At 42.3% G+C, this 24,765-nt stretch overlaps 1 protein-coding gene across 2 annotated transcripts in view; it reads left to right on the plus strand.

Moving 5' to 3' along the window:
• NR3C2 (nuclear receptor subfamily 3 group C member 2) overlaps positions 1-24,765 on the plus strand; it is a 351,371-nt gene that overhangs the window by 243,987 nt on the left and 82,619 nt on the right. For both annotated transcript variants that reach the window (XM_056562826.1, XM_056562827.1), the window contains exon 4: positions 22,318-22,434. In XM_056562826.1, coding sequence (XP_056418801.1) covers positions 22,318-22,434 — 117 coding nt within the window. The remainder of the gene's footprint in view (positions 1-22,317; positions 22,435-24,765) is intronic.

Here is a 24,765-nt window from a genome sequence, read left to right on the forward strand (position 1 = left end):
AGCAACTTTAATGATCTATCCAACTCTATGTATATACAGTGTCAACTTTATTTTTTATTTTTTTTCTCTTTCCTGTATTTAGTGCCAGTCTGTCTACAGTCATGGCCGTAAATGTTGGCACCCCTGAAACTTTTCTAGAAAATGATGTATTTCTCACAGGCAAGGATTGCAGTAACACGTTTCGCCATACACATGTTTACTCCCTTTGTGTGTATTGGAACTAAACCAAAAAAGGGAGGGGAAAAAATACAAATTGGACACCAGATTGTCACACCAAACTCCAAAAATGGTCTGGACAAAATTATTGGCACCCTTTCAAAATTGTGGAAAAATAAGATTGTTTCAAGCATGTGATGCTCCTTTAAACTCACCTGGGGAAAGTAACAGGTGTGGGCAATATAAAAATCACACCTGAAAAGAGATAACAAGGAGAGAAGTTCACTTAGTCTTTGCATTGTGTTTCTGTGTGTGCCACACTAAGCATGGACAACAGAAAGTGGAGAAGAGAACTGTCTGGGGACTTGAGAAACAAAATTGTGTAAAAATATCAACAATCTCAAGGTTACAAGTCCATCTCCAGAGATCTAGATTTGCCTTTGTCCACAGTGCGCAACATTATCAAGAAGTTTGCAACCTATGGCACTGTAGCTAATCTCCCTGGGCATGGATGGAAGGGAATAATGTATGAAAAGTGTCAATGCAGGATAGTCCGGATGGTGGATAAGCAGCCCCAAACAAGTTCCAAAGATATTCAAGCTGTCCTGAAGGCTCAGGGAGCATCAGTTTCAGCATGAACTATCCGTCAACATTTAAATGAAATGAAACGCTATGGCAGGAGACCCAGGAGGACCCCACTGCTGACACAAAGACATAGAAAAAGCAAGACTACATTTTTCCAAAATGAACTTGAGTAAGCCAAAATCCTTCTGGGAAAACATCTTGTGGACAGATGAGACCAAGATGGAGCTTTTTGGTAAAGCACATAATTCTACTGTTTACTGAAAACGGAATGCGCCTACAAATAAAAGAACACAGTACCCACAGTGAAATATGGTGGAGGTTCAATGATGTTTCGGGGTTGTTTTGCTGCCTCTGGCACTGGGTGCCTTGAATGTGTGCAAGGCATCATGAAATCAGAGGATTACCAATGGATTTTGGCACTGTACAGCCCAGTGTCAGAAAGCTGGGTTTGCATCCAAGATCTTAAGTCTTCCAGCAGGACAATGACCCCAAACATATGTCAAAAAGCACCCAGAAATGGATGGCAGCAAAGCGCTGGAGAGTTCTGAAGTGGCCAGCAATGAGTCCAGATCTAAATCCCATTGAACACCTGTGGAGAGATCTTAAAATTGCTGTTGGGAAAGGTGCCCTTCAAAAAAGAGAGACCTGGAGCAGTTTGCAAAGGAAGAGTGGTCCATCATTCCGGCTGAGAGGTGTAAGAAGCTTATTGATGGTTATAAGAAGCGACTGATTTCCGTAATTTTTTCCAAAGGGTCTGCAACCAAATATTAAGTTAAGGGTGCCAATAATTTTGTCCAGCCCATTTTTGGAGTTTGGTGTGACATTATGTCCAATTTGCTTTTTTTCCTCCCTTTTTTGGTTTAGTTCCAATACACACAAAGGGAATAAACATGTGTATAGCAAAACATGTGTTACTGCAATCCTTTTCTGTGAGAAATGCTTCATTTTCTAGAAAAATGTCAGGGGTGCCAACATTTATGGCCATGACTGTATACCATACCCAAAAGTAATCAACCTTGTGGGCACCAAGAACATCCTCAATATTATTTAATTACTGTATAAAATTTGGTTAGATTCAATGCAGTTTAGGCTGCAAGATCCTGGCTTATATTGGCATACTAGCTTACCCAGCGTTGCCCGGTTTTTCCTTCCTAATCCTTGTTGGGGAGGAAAATAAACAAAGGAGGAAGCTTTTGACTTCATATTCCGTCCTCATATATTGTTGTCATATCCCAACCCCATATCCCGTCCTCATATCCCGACCTCCAATCCCGTCATCATATCTCGACCTCATATGCCATCCTCACATCCCGTCCTCATATCCCGACCTCCTATTCCATCTTCATATCCCGTCCTCCTAACTTGACCTCCTATCCTGACCTCCTATCTTGACCTCCAATCCTGTCCTCCTATCTCGACCTCCTATCCCGTCCTCCTATCCCGTCCTCCTATCCCGTCCTCCTATCTCGACCTCCTATCCCGGCCTCCTATCCCGACCTCCTATCCCGCCCTCATATCCTGTCCCCCTATCCCGACCTCCTATCCTGACCTCCTATCTCGACGTCCTATCTCAACCTCCTATCCCGTCCTCCTATACCATCCTCCTATCCCATCCTCCTATCCCGACCTCCTATCCCGTCCTCATATCCCGACCTCCTATCCCGACCCGTAATATTTTTACCCGGTATTGAAATATCTCCAGCCGTACGGAAGTGAGAACATCCATTTCCTATTGATTTGCATGGGACTTTAAACAAAAACCCCGACCCTCACAAACGGGGGTAGTTGAGGGCTAAATTAACTATCCTATATTTTAAGTGGACATATAAGTAACATGTGACCAAGTATTATTGAAATATCTCCAGCCGTTTGGAAGTTATGCAGTAACGTATATTTCCCATTGACTTGTATGGGACTTTAAACATAAACCCCGCCCCTGGCAAATGGGGGTGAGTAAGGGTTAAATGACCTATCCTATGTTTGTTGTGCCAAGTTTCATGTTAATATCTTTAGCCGTTTGGACGTGATGCTGGAACATACACACACATACACACATACATACACACACACACACATTGAGTTTTATATATATATAGATTTTATAAGAACACCCCGTTGGGATACACATGACTATTAAAGTCTGTGTGTAATTTGAACAAACCACTGTATAAAAAAAAAAAACCTTTACTGTTCAATATGAAATCTTTTAAACAAAAATACCACTATAAGAAGAAAAAAAAAACAAGACAAATAGGAAAGGGAGAAAAGGGTTCTATCGATCCCTAATAGTCGAGATATAAGTAGTTGTCACTGCCTATCCTCTGTGATATTGCCAACCTAATAAGGGTGATCCCTTGCTGGAACCTCCTAAACACCCAATAAATTCCTACTCTAGATATGAGCCCTATATAGTAGGGTGTAAAAACTTATATGAGGCCTCCCAAAGACCAATATATTTACTTAAAGAGGGCCTTTTGTACATTTGTACTCCGTCCCTAGACATCTTATACCCTATGTAAAGGATAAGGGATAAGATGTTTGATCGGGGGGGTCCCACTGCTGGGGACCCCCACGATCTCAGCTGCGGCATCCTTTGCCCCGTGCCGGATGACTGGGAATGCATGGCGGAGGCTCGTGACGTCACGGTCACGCCCCGCTCATGGTGTCACGGCCAATCCCCCTTAATGCAAGTCTATGAAAGGGGGCGTGACGGCTGTCACGCCCCCTCTCATAGACTTGCATTGAGGGGGCTAGGCCATGATGTCACGAAAGGCACAGCCATGACGTCACGATCCTCCGGTGCTGAACCCGACGCTCTAAACGAACGCTGGGTGCAGCAGAGAGATTGCGGGGCCCCCAGCTATCAGACATCTTATCCCCTATCCTTTGGATACGGTATAAGATGTCTAGGGCTGGAGTACCCCATGAAAGAGGGCCTTTTGTACATGACCTTAAAAGGGTACTCCACTGGAAAAATTTTTTTTAAATTAACTGGTGTCAGAAAGTTAAACGTATTTGTAAATGACTTCTATTAAAAAATCTTGACCCTTCCAGTACTTATCAGCTGTTGTATACTACAGAGGACGTTCTTTTCTTTTTGAATTTCCTTTCTGTCTGACCACAGTGCTCTCTGTTGACACCTCTGTCCATTTCAGGAACTGTCCAGAGTAGGAGCAAATCCCCATAGCAAACCTTTCCTGCTCTGGACAGTTCCTGACATGGACAGAGGTGTCAGCAGAGAGCACTGTGGTCAGACAGAAAGAAAATTCAAAAAGAAAAGAACTTCCTCTGGACCATTCAGCAGCTGATAAGTACTGGAAGGATTAATATTTTTTTATAGAAGTAATTTACAAATCTGTTTAACTTTCTGACACCAGTTGATTTAAAAGAAAATGTTTTCCAATGGAGTACCCCTTTAAGTAGCTAAGCATTGTATGTTGGTGCTGTAATCCTGCACTTTGACTTTATTGCAGCTGTAAATGATCTTCTTATCATGGCAGCAATATTGTCTAAGCTGTGACGGACTGGGGAAAACTCCTGCATTATCAGTGATATTAACAATGACACCTGTCACTATACAGCACAGCGTTTTCCTGCGCACATTTTATTTCATGTGAATGTTCCTTGTTACGATGAACTGCCCCATGAGTTCTATATGTTAAGCATACGTGTCCTTGTAAAGTATGTCTGCCTCACCCAGTCTTCTAGAGTAATAGTATTATTGCTGCAGTTTGCATGGTGCTGATCATGTGTGAGATGTTTCACGCAGAATATTAATAAAGTCTGTATCCGGCTACCAATTCTAATTATTCAATTTAGCATCAACCTCCACGGAAGGTACAGGAGAGCTGAATCATTGCCAGGCTCCGAAAATGTCTTGCTGGGATGTTACATCGCAACATTCCTCGCATATGTAAATGATGCGTTTACGGAGGCATAGATCAGATTTATCCGTACAATAGATCACATAAACAGTTTTTATCGGCACAAATGTGAGTACGTTTCTTTTTAGGAGAAGGCATTTTCGAACTCTCCTGATAACTCGTATCATCACAGATAGTTTTGAAATGGAAAAGTAAGAAAAGCGGTTTCTTATCGGAATCTGAGGTCCCCGAGGAGAAAGACAGTAGACTGTTTACTGACAGCTTTCTGAAGTATTACTGCTATTGTGAATTTAATTTACTTCTACTATGTGATCTAGTACCTTGTGTATAGAGACATTAAAAAAGTACAAAGTCCTTAAAGAGAATTACTGAGAGCTTTTTTAATGAAGGAAGAAAACAGATTACTTAAAGGTTTGGCAGAACCCAAAATTCCATGTATGCAACTGTTTCAAGGTCATTGTGTCTGTCTGTTCTGGTTTGCCTGTGAAATTCCTGTGTTTAATATGACTACAAGAATACCAAAGAACTATATTCCATAAAGCCTGATGTGAATATACACAATGCATAAAACAATTCAGTGACTCAATATTCCACTGTGTTGTACACAAATTGTAGCCATGTTCGCACCACATTTGCGTCTTAAAGGGGTACTCCAGTGGAAACCATTTTTTTTAAATCAGCTGGTGCCAGAAAGTTAAACAGATTTGTAAATTACTTCTATTAAAAAATATTTACACTTCCAGTACTTTTTAGCAGCTGTATGCTACAAAGGAAATTCTTTTCTTTTTGAATTTCTTTTTTGTCTTGTCCACAGTTCTCTGCTGACACCTCTGTACGTGTCAGGAACTGTCCAGAGCAGCATAAGTTTGCTATGGGGATTTTCTCCTTCTCTGGACAGTTCCTGATAGAGGCATCAGGTGTCAGCAGAGAGCACTGTAGACAAGACAAAAAAGAAATTCAAAAAGAAAAGAATTTCCTCTGTAGCGTACAGACACAATGCATAAAGGAAAGGGTAAAGATTTTTTTAATAGAAGTAATTTACAAATCTGTTAAACTTTCTGGCACCAGTTGATTTAAAAAAAAAAGTTTCTCCCACGGGAGTACCCCTTTAATATCATGCTTCCTTGTCACTTCATTGAAATATAAACTTCTCCCAGTGACCAAAGATTTGTCACTTACTTAGTGTCTAGGTGATAAATGCATTTCGTGGGTACACCCCCTTTAACCCTTTCCTTGGCAAAAAACATATCTCATATGTCATGGCGGGAAGCATTTCACTACCCAAGGATGTATCTGATAAGTCCTTGTTACTAAAGATTCTAGCTCAGGATAGATTGCACCTAGAAGTTAAGCTTCAATCGTGGCTTTAAAACAAAACCAGGATCACCGCTCCAACTGCAATCTAGCCTGAGCTAGAGGTAAAATAGGAAGCTGCATATATAGCGCACTCAGCTCTTACTTAAAGGGGTAGTCCAGTGGAAAACTTTTTTTTTTTTTAATCAACTGGTGGCAGAAAGTTAAACAGATTTGTAAATTATGTGGCAATGTAGAAGGAGATTGGATACATTGGAGCACTCACCTCAAACGGAGCCGTAGTGCTGCAAAAAGATTTTTATTTCTTTCCGTCAAGTTGGATACAATAGCAGGGAGGAGGAGATGTGAACCTGCGGGTGGGCTACACCGATGGGCGACGGTCCTTTATCGCGCCTTTGCGCTTCGCCAGGCCCCTCAAGCTAAGGCGCGATAACGGACCGTCGCCCATCGGTGTACCCCACCCGCAGGTTCACATCTCCTCCTCCCTACTATTGTATCCAGAAGAAAAGGAAAGCAGCACTCCGAAAGATAAGGTGCATGGGTGCCTCCTGTTGTAAACCTTGGTAAGAGGTCCAATAAGTGTATATCCAAAAAAGAAGCAGGGGCACTCCCGTTTTTTGGATATACTATTGTATCCAACTTGATGGAAAGAAATAAAAATCTTTTTGCAGCACTACGGCTCCGGTGTTTGAGGTGAGTGCTCCAATGTATATCTCCTTCTACATTGCCACATGATTGAACTCTATCTGCCATTGTGTAGCACCATGCACAACCAGAGAGCTACGGTTTGGCTGCGTTCCAACTGCTTCCCAGCAGGAGAACTATAGTGCGACATAGTGGATCTATACGGTGCCAGGTCGCTTCTCTTTGCAAGAAGATTTGTAAATTACTTCTATTAAAAAATCTTAATCCTTCTAGTACTTATTAGCTGCTGAATACCACAGAGGAAATTCTTTTCTTTTTTTTTTTTTGAACACAGAGCTCTCTGCTAACATCATGACCACAGTGCTCTCTGCTGACATCTCTGTCCATTTTAGGAACTCTTCAGAGCAGCAAATGTTTGCTATGGGGATTTTCTTCTACTCTGGACAGTTCTCTGAACAGTTCTTAAAATGAACAGAGATGTCAGCAGAGAGCACTGGGTTAAGCCTGTGTAAAGAGCAAAGGGAGGCCAAGAAGAATTTGTTAGCGATGTGCAGTGACAGAAATAAGATCTGTGATCTGTGATCCTCCTCCTGTTCCTGAATGGCTTCCGATGACCAATAGAGAATACTTGCTTTCTACATCATATCTAGGAGGGGCCCATTTTTGTTTCATTAAACACAAACATTGCTAAGGTTTATACCCAGAGAAAATGATATACCCAGTTATGATCCCCAATTTCCTTTGTTTCAAAAATTGGTTGGCACATACATGATGTTTTGGCTTTTTTGTTAACACACATCAGAAAATATAGACAAGTGTGGTGTGTATGAGCTGCTGACATCTTACAGTTTGAGTACATTCCGGTTTTCATAAGGGTCTGTGCATTTTAATAGCAAAGTTGAATTCTATAAAAATTTTGGGAATAACCAATTATTGATAAAACGTTGTGTGTATAAATTATTACTTTTTTTCCCCATACATATATATATATATATATATATATATATACCATTACTATATGATCTGTATTGATCCAGCCCTTGGGACCCCTCTGATTGTGAAAATAAATGTGATGCAGTGCTGGCGTAGCATGGTGCTTCCTTTTGGAATTCTTCCCTTAACAGTAGCTGTGCAGGTATCTGCAGATGCCAATGTATATGAAAACTGGCCAAATAACAACACACCATGATAGTGACAAAATTATTCTATTTTCACTGAATGAAAAACACTATTCAAACACCAATATTAATACCATACAATGAACATATATTGGCAAATACCAGTTCTACATTTGCTCTCTACACTTAAATCTGTTGACTTACAGCTGACATGTTATATCATTGGATTTGTTGTTTTGCGTCTTATTCATCTGGCTCAGACCACTTTAATGATTTCTTACATGCTCTCTATGCCCCCATCTCTCACACAGACTGTTCTTCATGCTCCACCTCTGCTACATAGACTGTTTCTTATGTCTCCATCTTTCCGAGTGGCCCCCACCCCCTTCTGTTACACAAACTGCTCTTCTTACCCCCATTTCTTACACATACTATTCTCCATTACCCCCACTGCTACACATACTGACCTCAATTCCCTATCTTTCTCACACTGTTTTTATGACCCCTCTACTCATTCACACCCCATCTTGTACATACTGTCACACAAACTGATCTCAATGTCAATCTCTTGAACAGACTGTGCCCTCTCTGTTACACAGACAACACTCCATGCCCCATCACTATCATAGACCATACCGAGTGCCCCTTTTTCCATAACCTGCACCTCATGTTCCTTCTCTCACTCAGCTTGCTCCCCATTCCCTCTTTTTTTACACAGTCTTTTTGCCCCCTTCTAATAGACTGCTTCCTACTCTACATAGGCTGCCCCATGTGCCCCTCTCTCACTCTACCTTTGTGTCCAACTGTAACAGGAAGCTGAACACTTCCTGTACTTCCTGCATAGCTTCCTGTTTCCTTCCTGCACTGTTCACTGAGATCAGTGCAGAAAAGAGATGAAGAGGACTGGGCAGCTGTATTTGAACAACCAAACAGTTCTTTCAGTACATTATCAGTACTGTATCTGATCATATAGGGGCGAGTTCAGGGATTCCACAAAGGAGAAGACTCTGCCTGAGCGGTAAGAAATGTTTAAACTGCGTGCCCTGAGCCCCTTTGGGGATAGGGGCCCTGGTCAATTTCTTGGTTTTCCCTACTCTAGTTCTAGCCCTGAAGATGTGATTGTTTTGGTTGTTTTAAAGCCAATTTATGCTATAATACTAATAGAACAAATGGGTAAGAAGTATTTTCCTGGAGACTTAGGTACAAAACCTCAGCTCACAGCAGGATGTAAAATCAACCAAGATTAGTGCAACATATAATTGTTTATTATTATTTTCAGATTTAATTTTTAAAGTACAACCTAGATATTGCAAAAAAAAGTCTTCTAGTTGTTCTATATTATTATAGGATTATTATAGATGATCTTTTGAAGTGTAGTTTATTTTAGTAACCCTCTTCCATTGATATTTCTACATGCAAAGGTAATAATCTCAAGATGCCATGCATATGGCACCAAAACCAATCATTTGTACACCTTAGGATACTTTTAGGAAACGATAGCATTATTATACTTTTTCCTCTAAATATTGGCTAACATAACAATGCTTTATTCACATTTTCTGATGTTTATTTACAGCAGTACGGAGGAGGCATCTAGAAGTACTGTATCCATGTTGTCACATTTGGCTTTAGAATTAAACATGGATTACATAGTTTAAGTAGATAAATATATCAAATAAAATGTATCAATTTGTGTTGAGATGAGAAAAGCAAAGTGCGGTATGTCTCCCCATATGGGGCCTCTTTCTTGCTGATCACAGTGTAAAATCCAGCTGTGTTATTCCAGCCTAGCCCCAGCCTGTATACGTGCTCTTCTTACATACAATGATAATCTGAGAATGACACCGGAAACAAAGATTTATGGAAGAGTTTATTGACAAGTAGCAAGCATGTTGCGATTCATTACAATGCAAATCTGAGCGGCACACCACATTTCTGTAAAATATATAACGTTGTGTTGATGTCCATGTCGGGAACTGTCCAGAGCAGGAGAGGTTTGCTATGGGGATTTTCTCCTACTCTGGACAGTTCCTGACATGGACAGAGGTGTCAGCAGAGAGCACTGTGGTCAGACAGAAAAGAACTTCACAACTTCCTCTGGAGTATACAGCAGATGATAAGTACTGGAAGGATTAAGATTTTTTAATAGAGGTAATTTACAAATCTGTTTAACTTTCTAGTACCAGTTGATTTAAAAAAAAAAAATTTTTTCCACCAGGACCCATTTAAAGTCTGTTGGGCATTATAACACACATTACATCAGCACATACATGACAGCATTTTTCTTGTGCACTCAATGCACTTTTTTTCTTCTAAACACTACTACCGGTAATTGTGTTTTTTTGTTGTTTTTTATGGGGGCATTTTTCTATAGACTTAAAGGGGTATTCCAGGATTTATTTTTATTTGACTATGCTACAGGGGCTGTAAAGTTAGTGTAGTTCATAATATAGTGTATGCGCCTGTGTGTGACGGTTTTCTCACAATTCTTCTGTGATTTTCACCCCACTTTATTTTTAGCAGCATACAAAATGATTGCTGTCTCGGATTTTTCCCAGCTCGCAATGCGGCCGAGACCTGACTCACTAGTCAGCTGATGACAGGGAGCCTGTTTGCTTCAATGGGTGGAGGGATCGCTTGGTGGGAGATAGATCAATCTGCAACTAATGCAACAGCTGTAGGCACCCTGATTGAAAACCTTAGGTCTTTTGTTTCAATGGGTGGGGTGACTGATGTGTGGGAGGGAGGAAAATGGAATTGTGGGATTTGTAGTCAAACAGGAAATACAAGTTCACAAAAAGCTAGCCACAGTGTTATGGTACTCTCACAACATATCCATTTAGCCCCAAGACAAGCGCAGATCCTTCCTAAGCATGTCCATTACTGTCTGCCAGGTACGTACTAAAATCACCTTATGGTGGATATCCCCTTTAACTATAGATATTGAAAACCCCCATTAAAGATGGTTGCATAAAAAAAAAAAAAAAAACACCATTAAAAAGCTTAACTGCGTGGGGATTCAAGTGCCTTTTTGTTAGAATTTTTTTTTTTAGCAAAATGGTATAAAGGGAATGATAACCAGAGCCTAGTCATGTATAATGAAGCACTTTGTTATTAGGTAATGGACAGGTAATTTCAGGTCCTCTTTTGTATATCGTATGTAGCTGAATGTAAATTCCAGATCGGCAGTGTATAGCACACGCTGCACATTAAAGGGCTGCATTAAGTTATTTACTGACATGAGGGTGCCTCATATTTTTAAGACAATTTGCTGCTAAGCAGAGAGAGAGAGAGAGAGAGAGAAAGAGAGAGAAAAAATGAAAAACAAGTTTTCCGCCCACACAGACTATTCAATCAAATGTCATTTAGCTGCGCCTGGTGACGTCTCTGCTTATTTTCTTGCCATAGCGTAAAATAACATTAAGAAAGACAATATACACATAAATAATGTCTTAGCATTTAGCATCGCAACTATGCTGCGATGCACTTAGACCTAGGAAATATCATTGCTTCTTTTACCACAGGTTATTTCCAGTGAATCAGCAGATGCTTTATCTATTTATGTAATAAAATGTTTTTAAGTTCAGCCTCGGATTGGACGCCATGTCAGACCAAACCTTGCGAAACGAAATTTGCATTATTTGGAAAGTTCAAGTAAAAGAAAAGGCGTATAACCTCTGATTTCCACTGTAAACGGATCTTCTTTTTGTGCACGTAAACTCATTAAACATGGCCACATTACAGGCGACGTACTGCTGAGTTGTAATACGCCACATACAGTCTCATTTATATACAATATATGTGTTTCCTAACCAGGGTGCCTCTGGCTTTTGCAGAACTACAACTCCCAGCATGCCCAGACAGCCTTTGGCTGTCCGGGCATGCTGGGAGTTGTAGTTTTGCAACAGCCTGAGGCACCCTGGTTGGGAAACACTGCTATATAGTATTACACAATAAGTATTTTCATCTGAAAGCATTAGGCCGGATTCACACGGCAGAATTTTTAATTCTATATGAAAATTCTGCATGAATTTATAATTATAGCCCATTCACATCAGTGGAATTCGTGCTGCGGAAACGCTGCTGTGTGAATGGGACGGCGCAATCACAAGTGTATTGGCTATAAATTCATGCAGAATTCAGCGCTGAAATTCTGCCGTATGAATCCGGCCTTAGGCTATGTTCACACTCCAGAATTTCTGCATGGAATTCCGCATGAAAATTATGCGTGAATTTATAGCCAATACACTTCAAAAGGAGTCCGCTGTCCCAGTCACACAGCACAATTTCTGCTGCAGAAATCCCATTGAAGTGAACGGGCAATTAATGTATGCAGGAATTTCATTGAAGTAAATTGGCTATAAATTCATGCCGAATTTTCATGTAGAATTCCTTGCAGAATTTAGTGCAGAAATTCTGCCGTGTGAAATCGGCCTAACTGATATAATGCTACAAAGAGCACCACGTGCTTGGAGCATGCAATCACTTGATACACTGCCCCAGGGGGCTCTGTTTATACCCCATGTAGCCTTCTGACCACCTCTCTGCTTTATGCATTTATTTATTTGTTATTTTACTCTAGTTTTCAGTATTAAAGGGGTATTCTGATTTTATAAACACACAAAAAAAACAAACAATCTTGTTGCCTGCTAGGGGTGTAAATGAATTAGCTACTATAGTCACCTCACTTTCTTCAGTGATGGTGCTTCGATCCGCCCTGGTTCCTCAGTTTTTTTTTTCTGATGAAACAGTCTCCCATCTGTCCTGATGTCCGGTCAAACACACAGTAGCCTGAGGGTGTGTTCACATGCTTTTAGTTTTTGCGGGTTTTCCGCTGCATATTTGAAAGGGGGCGGGCTCTTCTCGGCTGTCCGGACAGATTTTAAGCGGCAGAATTTACGCTGCGTAAATTCTTCCATGGAAAATCTGCTGTGGACAGCCAAGAAGAGCCCGCCCCCTTTCAAATACACAGTGGAAAACCCGCAAAAACTAAAAGCATCGGGAGAGCTGCATCGGGAGAGCTGGGACAGTGTGTCAGGGGAGGTACACAAAAGGACCAGGTTTGACTAAAGTGCCAATGCTGGAGCAGGCGAGGTTGACTATAGTGTATTTTCTGCAGCTGATTTTGCTACCCATTGTCTTTAATGTTTAGGAAAAGAATAAACAGCAAATATGCATCAAAATAAACATTTGTTTGCACATACAGTATCCTGAGCATATTTGATCTGCAGGATTTGAAGCTGCAGATTTCATTGTAAACTAAATGACTGAGCACAGCATGAAATCTGCAGCTTCATATCCTGAACATACATGTCAATACTGCTTAAGGTCTCGTTCACACAGGCGGATTTTATTGCGAACTCGCAGCGTGTTTCCCGCTGCGAGTTTGAATGGGTGCGGGCTCTCCGCAACAGATTTTCTGCAGAGGAATTTCCGCTGCCAAAAATTCACAGCAGACCCCATTGACTTCAATTGGACTTATTTGGAAAACTCTCCTTCTATAATGCTAGCTGCACTATGTACTGTGGGGAAAATGTATTAAGACCTGTGTTTTATAATCTGGCCCTACTGCACAGGAGCAAGATGCCCAAAATATATTATAAAACACTAAATTTGGAAGACCTGTGACTGTCTGAAGCCCTGTTTAAAGGGGTACTCCGCCCCTAGACATCTTATCCCCTATCCAAAGGATAGGGGATAAGATGTCAGATCGCTGGGGACCCCCGCAATATAGCAAGCAGCACCCACCTGTAACTGCTTCCGGAAGCGCTGGAGGATCTCAGGCTAATTCCTCCCAACCACGGGGACGGAAGATCGTGAGGTCACGACCCTGCCCCCGTGTGACATCACGCCCCGCCTGCTCAATGCAAGTCTATGGGAGGGGGCGTGACGGATGTCACGCCCCCTCCCATAGACTTGCATTGAGGGGTCGGGGCGTGACATCACACGAGGGCGGAGTCGTGGTGTCACAGAAAACATATATGTAGAGATGAATGATTTAAAAAAAAAACTTTTTCATCACTTTTTTCTACTGAAAATGTTTATTGTGGAGAAAGCTCCACCTTGGCAGCAGACGGGTGACGATCAATGAGTTGTCATTGGCATGAGTGCCACTTTTAAATCAATAAAGATAAAAAGGTAAACTGATTGCATAAGAATTTCATAGGGATGTTTAGTTAGACGTTTTGTCACGGTCTATTATTATAGAAGGAAAGGATGTGCTCATCAGATTAGTCCAGATAAGACAAGAAATGCATTGGTGAGATGAGTCACGTTCCACTGTTGGGTTACCAGTTGAGAAAAGAGAAGTGTTTGCTTTTACATTTAAAAGTGAAATTTTCTACTTCACCAGTCCTTTACTTGCAATAAGAGGAAGTGTTACATCTGTTCTTAAGATCAATACTTTGTCACGCTCATTACCCAACGTTCTCTTCCCAAAGCAATGAAAACACTTACGTATAATAGAGAACCTATACGTAGCTTGTACCTGTGTAGCTGTGTTAGTGGAGCACTGCTTACTTCCCTCTCTTTCCAGCAGTGCACAATAGGAAGCCAGGAGATACGAGTCGATCATGTTATTACAAATTCTCGTCCGCCATTTTACTGGTTACAGGCTTTGTAAGAGGTTAACAGCCAGCTTTCTCAAGCTTCAGAACGGCAAAAAGTAGGAACATAGGGGGAGATTTATCAAAACTTGTGCCGAGTTAATGTTGACCAGCAACCAATCAGATCCCTTCTTTCATTTTTTTAAAAGATCTCTGAAAAATAAAAGAAGTTATCTGGTTGCCATGGATACCTGGTCAACTTTTCTGCACTGGTTTTGATAAATCTCCCCCAAATTCATAGTCAATTTTAGCAGGGATTCCGCACCAAAACTGTCACAATTCTGCTACATGTGAACTTATTTAGGAATTTTCACATGTGGCAGATTTGTTCCCCTTGAAAACCATCTCCATTCATCTAAATTGCGTTGTTTTGGCAGCAAGCGTGTCGATTTCTGAAGGCCCCATCTAGATGAATGGAACAGTTACAGACATCTTCGCAACAAATTTACCCTTAGGGTATGTTCACGTAGCAGAATTTGCGTAAAATGTTCGCACGGAATTTTCAGAAAGAATAGACTTCTATTCTTTCTGTGAATTCAGCATGGAAATGCATTACCATCTATGAGGCGTTGCATTTCCGAGCTGTCTTAGCAGCCATGGGATTAGTCAAAGGTGGGGAATGTCCGAGCGTATTTTCTGTGCGGACATCCCACATATTTTATGCCGTGTGATTCCGGCCTTAGACTATGAGCTCAGTTTACCCAGATGTGGGTCATGCAGGTCAATCCATGGGTAACCATGGCAACTGGAGGCCTAATGAACTTTCATGCCATGGCAACCGGAGGCCTAATGAACTTTCATGCCATGGCAACCGGAGGCCTAATGAACTTTCATGCCAGCCATGTCGAATCTACTAATATAGTCTGTCTCAGGCAGACTGTACAAGGTGAGCATTGGTTTCACTGTTCAGTGCAGTGCAATAGCATTGCATAGATCAGTGTAAAAAATCTATGATTGCTTAAAGTCCGCTATGGGGACTAGAAAAACTGTTTAAACAATAAAAATAAAAAAATCCTCCATAATATTCAAATGACCTATTTTCTATGCGGAATGAAAAGTAGACATACTTGGTATTGCAGTGTGCGTAAATGTCTGAACTAATTAATATAATTTTATTAAAATATAATGTTATTTAAACCACATGTTAATGGCATAAACAGAAAAAAATTGCTGATTTATTTATGTATTTAGCCACATCACATCCCCCAAAAAATAAACCAAAAAATTATCAAAAGTCTGATGTAGCCCAATGGTAGCAATAAAAACTACAGATTGCAATGTAAAAAAGGGCAATTACACATCTCCATAGATGAAAAATAAAAAAGTTATATGGGTCAGAATAGGGTAATTGAAATAGCTTTTATTTATTTATTTTTTAAAAGTGTTAAAACATAAAAAATTATATAATTTGGGTATTGATGTAATTGTACTAATTTGTAGAATAGGGCCAGAACTGGGCAAGAGCTGGCAGCCATTTTGGGATCTACCTTTAGACGAATGTTTTGCTCACAGTCTTTACAGTTTTTCGGAGATGGTTTTTAAGTGCACAAAAGATTTATCAAAACCTGTCCAGAGGAAACCTTTCCCATAGCAACCAATCAGATTGCTTCCTTCATTTTAACAAGGCCTCTGTAAAATAAAAGAAACAATCTGATTGGTTGCTATGGGCATCTGGGAAACTTTTCCTTCGCACTGGTTTTGATAAATCTCCCCCCCCCCCCCCCCCCAAGTGTCCAGTGTTGTGAATGTAACTATCATACTGCTTTGCTGTGACACAAAAATAATATTGCACTTTGCATAAAAAAGTGTCTGCCACATTTAAATACATTAGAAATCACTTATAAGAGGGAAAGTAGATGACAACATTGCAGCATTGGGTACTAATGGGTAAATGCACAGTAGCAAAGGACAATGTACTTTAACCATATTAAATTACACAAAAGTGTTCTTGCAAGGGGAATTTGTCTTTAATTCCATATTTTCATGATTTTGTTAGCATGAAAATGATCAATGTGCCTTGTATATTATCTATAAAAGAGCAGTGGTTTGAGCTGTTTGTAGTCTTGTTTGTGGAACATTTCCTCCTCAAGTCTTTTTAAGGATTTTTTACTGAGTCTCTAAAGACTGCCCAGCAACGACATTCCTACTTTAAGGCTACATCACATTAGTTACATAACTCTGTTTTACCGTCTCTCCGCTCCTTCAATAAGCCAGGAAACAGATTTGGGCAGCGCCCATAAAAGTCACTAAGCCAAGTGTATTGTATTGGCCATTTGCCCATCACCTCTTGCTGCTTGGTAACCTTTTTTTAATTGGTCACTTATTATTAGGAAAGATTGAAACATTGGATTATAAACTCCTTCGCTCTAGTTTAAGCACGTTCCTGCCGCACTGAAACAAAACAAAGGCAAAAAAACATCCCACAATGATAGGATCTAAAAATGGAAAAAAGAAATCTGCAAAATGGAGCATAGTATCTTAAGGTCAATGTTGGATAATACAGAATTAAGCATGTATTCCTGAGCTGATTATATTATTAAACAATATCTGAATCATTTCGTGGCCAGCTGAAGAATTCCAAGCCCTTACTTTGTTTCGATGAGGTTGCACTGTAAGCAGTGAGGATCTTCACTGGATAGCTGTGTAATGTTATAATACCTAGTTCCCGGTCATTTGTTAGCGGTGGTCTTTTTCCTGTGATGACGTTGCAGCAGAGCTCTCATTTCCCAGTAAAAGACCATTAAGTTCCCTTTTGTATAGTGGTAAATACTGTACTCACTGGTGCCCTTGTAGCATAGGGCCTAGATATTGGTGGTGTAGTTGCTGAGTGTGCATTTTCTCCTTCTGTTATTCTAAAGACGTTACACAACAGGTAGGCAGGTGCAACTTTGGACTGTCCCACCAGAGGACCAATAAGCCCCCTTTTTCTGCTGTTACTTTCAACTCTACCTTATCCACACTGCTGATATTGCTGTAGCACCTTTAAACAATGTTTCAGATGGAAGTTTTTGTTTGTACACAGATTCTGAGGCATATTGCATGTCAACATTCCCATGTAGATTCCACATCAGGTAGCAAAACCGGCATCAGCCCCATCAAATAAGGATAACCCACATGGAAAACCTCTGCACTTTGCAAGCTGAAGATCTGAGACAGAAATCTGACTTAAAAAAACCTATTGTGTAAATATCCCCTTAAGGGTACGTTCACACATACAGGATCCTACGCAGATTTGATGCGCAGGATTTGTAACTGCAGATTAGAAGTTGTGCTCAGTCATTTAGTTTACATTGAAATCTGCAACAGCAAATCCTGCGCACCAAATCTGCGTATGTGTGAACGTACCCTAAAGGGGTTATCCAACATAAGGTGACTTCAGTAATTAAGTGTAATTAAATAGCCATGTCCCTTGTCCCTCATCATGCTGCTGGCTTGTTTTTGGAAATTGGCTACTTCCTGTTTATGTGGCCTCCATCAGACTACAATCCCCAGGATCCTTTGTTTGAAGGTGGGAGGTGAGTTATTTCCCTCCCACACATCGGTCGCTCCACCCATTGCAGCACAGCACAACCTTACACACAAGCTGTGGATCTGTGTGTTTATGAATGCACTCACATGGTCGCCAGTAACGTCATCAGAGGACTGACTTCACACACAACAGACAAAGCAGCCAAGCCTCCTTTTAGCACCTAAATTGTGATGTTTCGTCTCGGGCCAATCAGCAACACTCATTTTGTAGGCTGCAGAAAATGAACTTCAAGGGAAAAGGAAGTAAATGGAGAACTCCGGAATATAAAAATTGTCGCCCATACTGCTGGCAGTAAAAAAATAAAGATGTACATACCTTCCTCCGCTCCACCGGGGCCTCCGGAAACCGTCTCCGGTCTCCGCCGTGATCCTCTTTCTGGTTGCCGGTGGTCGGATGAATCATACTGCACTCAGCCAATCACCAGCCGCAGCGAAGTCAGACTTGGCCGGCGATAGGCTGAGCGGCAGTGTGAGAACGCTTCAGGACACAAAATTCTTCACTACACCGGCACCTGCGGCCGGGGCAGAAAACGTCACACTGCTGCTCAGCCTATTGCCGGCCGAGTCGGGGCTTCACCTCGACCGGTGATTGGCTGAGAAAGACTCTCCGACCACCGGCAACCACGAAGAGGATCACGGCGGAGGAAGGTATGTACATGTTTATTTTTTTACTGCCGGCAGTATGGTCGAAAATTTTTATATTCCGGAGTTCTCTTTTAAAGCAATTTCATACCAGCCACCAAACCTAGGTAAGGGAAGAATATTAGCAACTAGACTAACATTGCTGCCCTTGTCTTATATTCAAAGAACGAGAAATCCCGGAATACCCCTTTAGGGTGCGTTCACACACTAGTAACTAGCAACGGGTTTCCCGCTGCGAGTTACCCTACCATTCATTATAATGGGTCCGCGGACAGTCTGCAAATCTGACACTATTGCGGACTGTCTGTGGACCAATTTAAATCAATGGTAGCGTAACTCGCAGCAGGATTCCCGCAATGGGCAACCCGCTGCTAGTAATAGCGTGTGAACGCACCCTTAAAGGGGTAGTCCAGTGGTGAAAAACTTATCCCCTATCCTAAGGATAGGGGATAAGTTTGAGATCGCGGGCGGTCCGACCGCTGGGGCCTCCTGCGATCTCTCTGTACAGGGCCCCGGCTCTCGGGCCAAATAGCAGGTGTCGACCCCCGCACGAAGCGGCGGCTGACACGTCTCTATGGCAGAGCCGGAGATTGCTAAAGGCTCTGCCATAGAGCTGTATTGAGGGGGCGTGTCGGGGCTCCGTACAGGAGATCGCAAGGGGCCCCAGCGGTCGGACCCCCCACGATCTGCAACTTATCCCCTATCCTTAAGATCGGGGATAAGTTGTTCACCACTGAGTCACCACTGGACTACTCTTTTAATGTAGAAAGCCGTTGCTACCTCTGCAACCAGTAGGGGCCCTGTCCATCAGGCCCTCTGTGTACTGTTCTGTCTAATTTTCCCTTTAGCTAACAGCTCTGTTTAGCTAACTTTAAAGGAGTAGTCCAGTGGTGACTCAGTGGTGAACAACTTATCCCCTATCTTAAGGATAGGGGATAAGTTGCAGATCGCGGGGGGTCCGACTGCTGGGGCCCCCCGCGATCTCCTGTACGGAGCCCCGACAGCCCGCGGGAAGGGGGCGTGTCGACCTCCGCACGAAGCGGCGGCCGACACGCCCCCTCAATACAACTCTATGGCAGAGCCGAAGCGCTGCCTTCGGCAATCTCCGGCTCTGCCATTGAGATGTATTGAGGGGGCGTGTCGGCCGCCGCTTCGTGCGGGGGTCGACACCCGCTATCTGGCCGGAGAGCCGGGGGCCCTGTACAGAGAGATCGCAGGGGGCCCCAGCGGTCGGACCCCCGCGATCTCAAACTTATCCCCTATCCTTAGGATAGGGGATACGTTTTTCACCACTGGACTACCCCTTTAAGTACTTCTTAAACCCATGCTGCTTCCCTAACCACCTTAGCAAGTGGAAAGTTACATGGTTAACCCCTTTTCCCCATTACTCTTCCTTAGGAGCTAGATCCAGATATTTTTGGTAGTAGTCCTAGATCCTCAGGGCTACTCGTTGCCACTGCACACAGTTACAACATGTACTGTGTACTACCATATAGTCTCATCTATTTTTTATCTTTGTATGTTTGTTCTTAAATCAGATTTGTATTACCGGTCATGTTTACTTACTAGGTCACTTGTTGCTATTGTGCACATTTTCAACATAAGAACGTTTTCTTGCTAAGTGAACAGATGTGCAATTTATATAGAAATCAACTGTACTTTACAGATGGGCTTTTCCTATTCAGCTTTTCAGCCCTCATTGTGATCAAGCATGTGTGGCATACTACTATATGTAGCATTATTAGTATGGGAATGAATATTTCTGTATAGCATGTGAGAGTAGTAGATAAATTTGTTACAGTGCGATCATTTACAACTCTCCTATGCCAAATAAGGACAGATTTCAAGATATTCTTCAACCTGAGACCTTCGGTACCCTGACATATCAGAGGAATGTGGTATAGAAAAAGGCCTTAAAGGGGTACTCTGGTGGAAAGCTTTATTATTATTTTTTTAATCAACTGGTGCCAGAAAGTTAAACAGATTTGTAAATTACTGCTATTAAAATGTTTTAATCCTTCCAGTACTTATTAGCTGCTGAATAATACAGAGGAAATTATTTTCTTTTTGGAACACAGTGCTCTCTGCTAACATCACAAGCACAGTGCTCTGCTGTCCATTTTAAGAACTGTCCAGAGTAGGAGAAAATCCCATAGAAAACATATGCTGCTCTGGACAGTTCCTAAAATGGGCAGAGATGTCAGCAGAGAGCACTGTGCTCATGATGTCAGCAGAGAGCTCTGTGTTCCAAAAGGAGAAGAATTTCCTCTGTAGTATTCAGCAGCTAATAAGTACTGGAAGGAATAAGATTTTTTTTAATAAAAGTCATTTACAAATATGTTTAGCTTTCTGGCACCAGTTGATTTAAAAAAAGTGGGGTTAAGATGTTAGATCGCCGCTGCTGGGGACCCCGGGGATCGCCACTGCGGCACCCCGCCATCATTACTGCACAGAGCAAGTTCGCTCTGTGCATAATGACGGGCGATACAGGGGCCAGAGCAGCGTGATGTCATGGCTCCGCCCCTCATGACATCACGGCCCATCCCCTTAATGCAAGTCTATGGCAGGGGGCGTGACGACCGCCACGCCCCCTCCCATAGACTTGTATTGACGGGGGCGTGCCGCGATGTCACGAGGGGCGGAGCCGTGATGTAACAATGCTCCGGCCCCTGTATTACCCGTCATTACGTGCAGCAGCGATCCCCGGGGTCCCCAGCAGCGGGACCCCGGCGATCTGACATCTTATCCCCTATCCTTTGGATAGGGGATAAGATGTCTAGGGGCGGAGTACCCCTTTGAATGGGGTATTCTGCAGACAACAAATTGTATTCAAATCAATTTGTGCAGATTACTTCTATTTAAAAATCTCAAGTCTTCCAGTACTTATCCACTACTGTATGCCCTGGAGGAAGTTGTGTAGCCTTTTCAGTCAGACTTCTTTCAGGGCACACAGCAGCTGATAAATATTAGAAGGCATGTGATTTTTGAATAGAAGAAATTTGAAAGTATGTCCCCCTTTAACATTTTAATAAATGATAAAAGGCTGAGGAGTGCACAGTAGTCCAATCATCAGAGGGTATTTGCCATTGACGTGATATTTGACCTATTCTTAGTTCATAGGACTTTGCATTCTTGAGAACCAATAGTTTGCTATGTGTATAGATCCAAAATTCTGTGCTGATGCATTGCCTTGTAGACATCAACACGGCCTTAGGGTACATTCACACGCGCGGATTTTTTAGCGGGTTTTCTGCTGCGTATTTGAAAGTGGGCGGGCTCTTCTCGACTGTCCGCAGCAGATTTTCCGCGGCGGAATGTACACTGCGGAAAATCCGCTGCAAGCTCCATTGAAGTCAGTAGGGACTGTGGCGGATTTTCCACAGCGTAAATTCCTTTGCGGAAAATCTGCTGCGGACAGCCGAGAAGAGCCCGCCCACTTTCAAATACGCAGCGGAAAACCTGCTAAAAAATCTGCGCGTGTGAACGTACCCTTAGATGTACATTATGGTTGTTTCTCTTGGTAATAGTAGAATGGTATAATTAAGACACGGTGAATGACATCCTTGTATGAAATGTAAATGAAACTTCTTTAAAAAATTACAATTCCCCAAACCTATATATTTCATTGCAATCTGCACCGTATCCATCAATGTCTTTCTTTTCCTGTACTGTGTCCAAGTTCTTGTTTCGATGTCACCACGCTCCACATTTCTCATCAGTTTTGACGGCCTCATCTTTTTTAATCATATTAATCTTGAAGTGAAGATTTACAAAGCAATGTATGTACTTCAAATGTGAAAGCATTGAGATGGAAAATAATTCGTCTTTGTGTGTTTTCAGGGCAGCACAGCTATCTCTGTGCAGGAAGGAATGACTGCATTATTGACAAGATTCGGAGGAAGAATTGTCCTGCATGCAGATTACAAAAGTGTCTCCAGGCTGGGATGAATTTAGGAGGTAAGAAGCAAATCCAAATACCTGTTGATTCGGAATTTTTCTGGCCTATCAGCATTCAGTATTTACATGTGATTCAGTATTAGACTCAATAATTGTTAACTATTAACGTATATACTCGAGTATAAGCCGAGTTTTTCAGCACGATTTTCCGGCTTATACTCGAGTGAACTCTCCGCCTGTCAATCCTGGCCTTCAACCTGCGGCCCTCCAGATGTTGCAAAACTACAACTCCCAGCATGCCCGGACAGCCATCGGCTGTCCGGGCATGCGGGGAGTTGTAGTTTTGAAACATCTGGAGGTCCGCAGGTTGAATACCACTGCGGCCTTCGTTATCATCCAGACCCCCCCCTTTAGTTTTCTACTCACCTCCCCTCAGTGGAAAGGAAGAGTGAGCTGGTCCGGGCCATCTATGCTGCAGGGACCGTCTGGTGGGGAGGGTTAGTTGTTCCCGGATGTCCATCTTCACCGGGAGGGCCTCTTCTCCGGGCCGGCCCCGGACTAGTGACGTTGCCTTGAAGACAACGCACAGGGACGTCTGTGCGCAGCAGACATCCGTGACGTCCCTGCCCATGGACGTCCTTGTGCGTCATCGTCAAGGCAACGTCACTAGTCTGGGGCCGGCCTGGAGCGGAGAAGGGGGATCTGGATGACTGGGGGTCTGGACTGGTCTGGGGGTCTGGATGATGAGTTTTGAAACATCTGGAGGTCCGCAGGTTGAAGACCACTGATGAAGGGATTGACAGGCAGTGATGATGAAGGGGGGGGGGGATTATGATGAGGGGATGATGATAGGGTGATAGTGACGGGGTGTTAATGACGGGGGTCTGGATAATGACATGGGGGATGATGTATTTCCCACCCTAGGCTTATAGTCGAGTCAATAACTTTTCCTGGGTTTTTGGGGTGAAATTAGGGGCCTCGGCTTATATTCAGGTCGGCTTATACTCGAGTACATACGGTATATCGTTCTTAGTGACCACCAAGGGAATACAGCACTTGAACTGATAAAAAAAAAAGTTTTTTACTGCTGGATTCAATAGTGACTCAAATGGTAAAACATTCCGCACTTCCTTGGGTTGTCAGACTGTGTAGCAGCATGTCTCATATAGAAGGAGAATAACACCACCCTGTTGTCAGTTTATTCAATGATTCCCAGGAGGAATAACTGGAAGAACATATTTATTATTTTATTCTCTTGACATACCAATTTGTCAACCATCCATCTACTCCAGTGCCCTCTAGTCTAAAACCTTTTTCTGCCTCTCAGACTTGGTGATCTTTGAATGTACTTGGCATCAGATCCCAGCTCTATGCAGATGACATACTTGCTTACACCCGTCTATAGTCTTAGATGTGTCCTGCTGACTCATAGCTATTACAGCATGTGGAAAGACACCTCAATTAAAATGTCAGAAACTGATCTTTATCAAACCAAACAAATGTGTTTTTTTTATAGCTTTTTAATTTCACTTCGCGTAGAGATTAATTTAAACACAATTAAACCAACATATATGTGGGCCCAGATACCCTAATAGCAAATCTAAATACCTCTGCCAAGGCATTGTAGCCTGCTTATGTCCACCCCTCTTTCTGTCACCCCCCAACTTTCCGCACCCCACTTACCTTACATAGTTACATAGTTAGTATGGTTGAAAAAAAGACATATACGTCCATCAAGTCCAACCAGGAAATTGAAGGGAAGGGTGTAAGGGGATAAGGGGAAGGGATGTAGTTTTATAATTCTGCATAAGCATTAATGTTATTTTGTTCCAGGAATGTATCTAACCCTGTTTTAAAGCTATTAATTGTTCCTGCTGTGACCAGTTCCTGAGGTAGACTGTTCCATAAGTTCACAGTTCTTATGGTAAAGAAGGCGTGTCGCCCCTTTAGGCTAAACCTTTTCTTCTCCAGACGGAGGGAGTGCCCCCTCGTCCTTTGGGGGGGTTTAACCTGGAACAGTTTTTCTCCATATTTTTTGTATGGGCCATTAATATACTTATATACGTTTATCATATCCCCCCTTAAACGTCTCTTCTCAAGACTAAACAATTGTAACTCCTTTAATCGCTCCTCATAGCTAAGAAGTTCCATGCCCCATATTAGTTTAATCGCGTGTCTCTGCACCCTTTCCAGCTCCACAGTGACCCTTTTATGGACAGGTGACCAAAACTGAACAGTATATTCCAGGTGAGGCCGTACCAATGCTTTATAAAGGGGGAGTATTATGTCCCTGTCCCTTGACCTTAGGGCAGTGTTTCTCAATTCCAGTCCTCAGGGCCCCTAACAGGTCATGTTTTCAGGATTTCCTAAGTCTTTCACAGGTGACATAAT

The sequence above is a fragment of the Hyla sarda genome, chromosome 1 (assembly GCF_029499605.1).
Source record: "Hyla sarda isolate aHylSar1 chromosome 1, aHylSar1.hap1, whole genome shotgun sequence".
Taxonomy (NCBI): Eukaryota; Metazoa; Chordata; class Amphibia; order Anura; family Hylidae; genus Hyla; species Hyla sarda.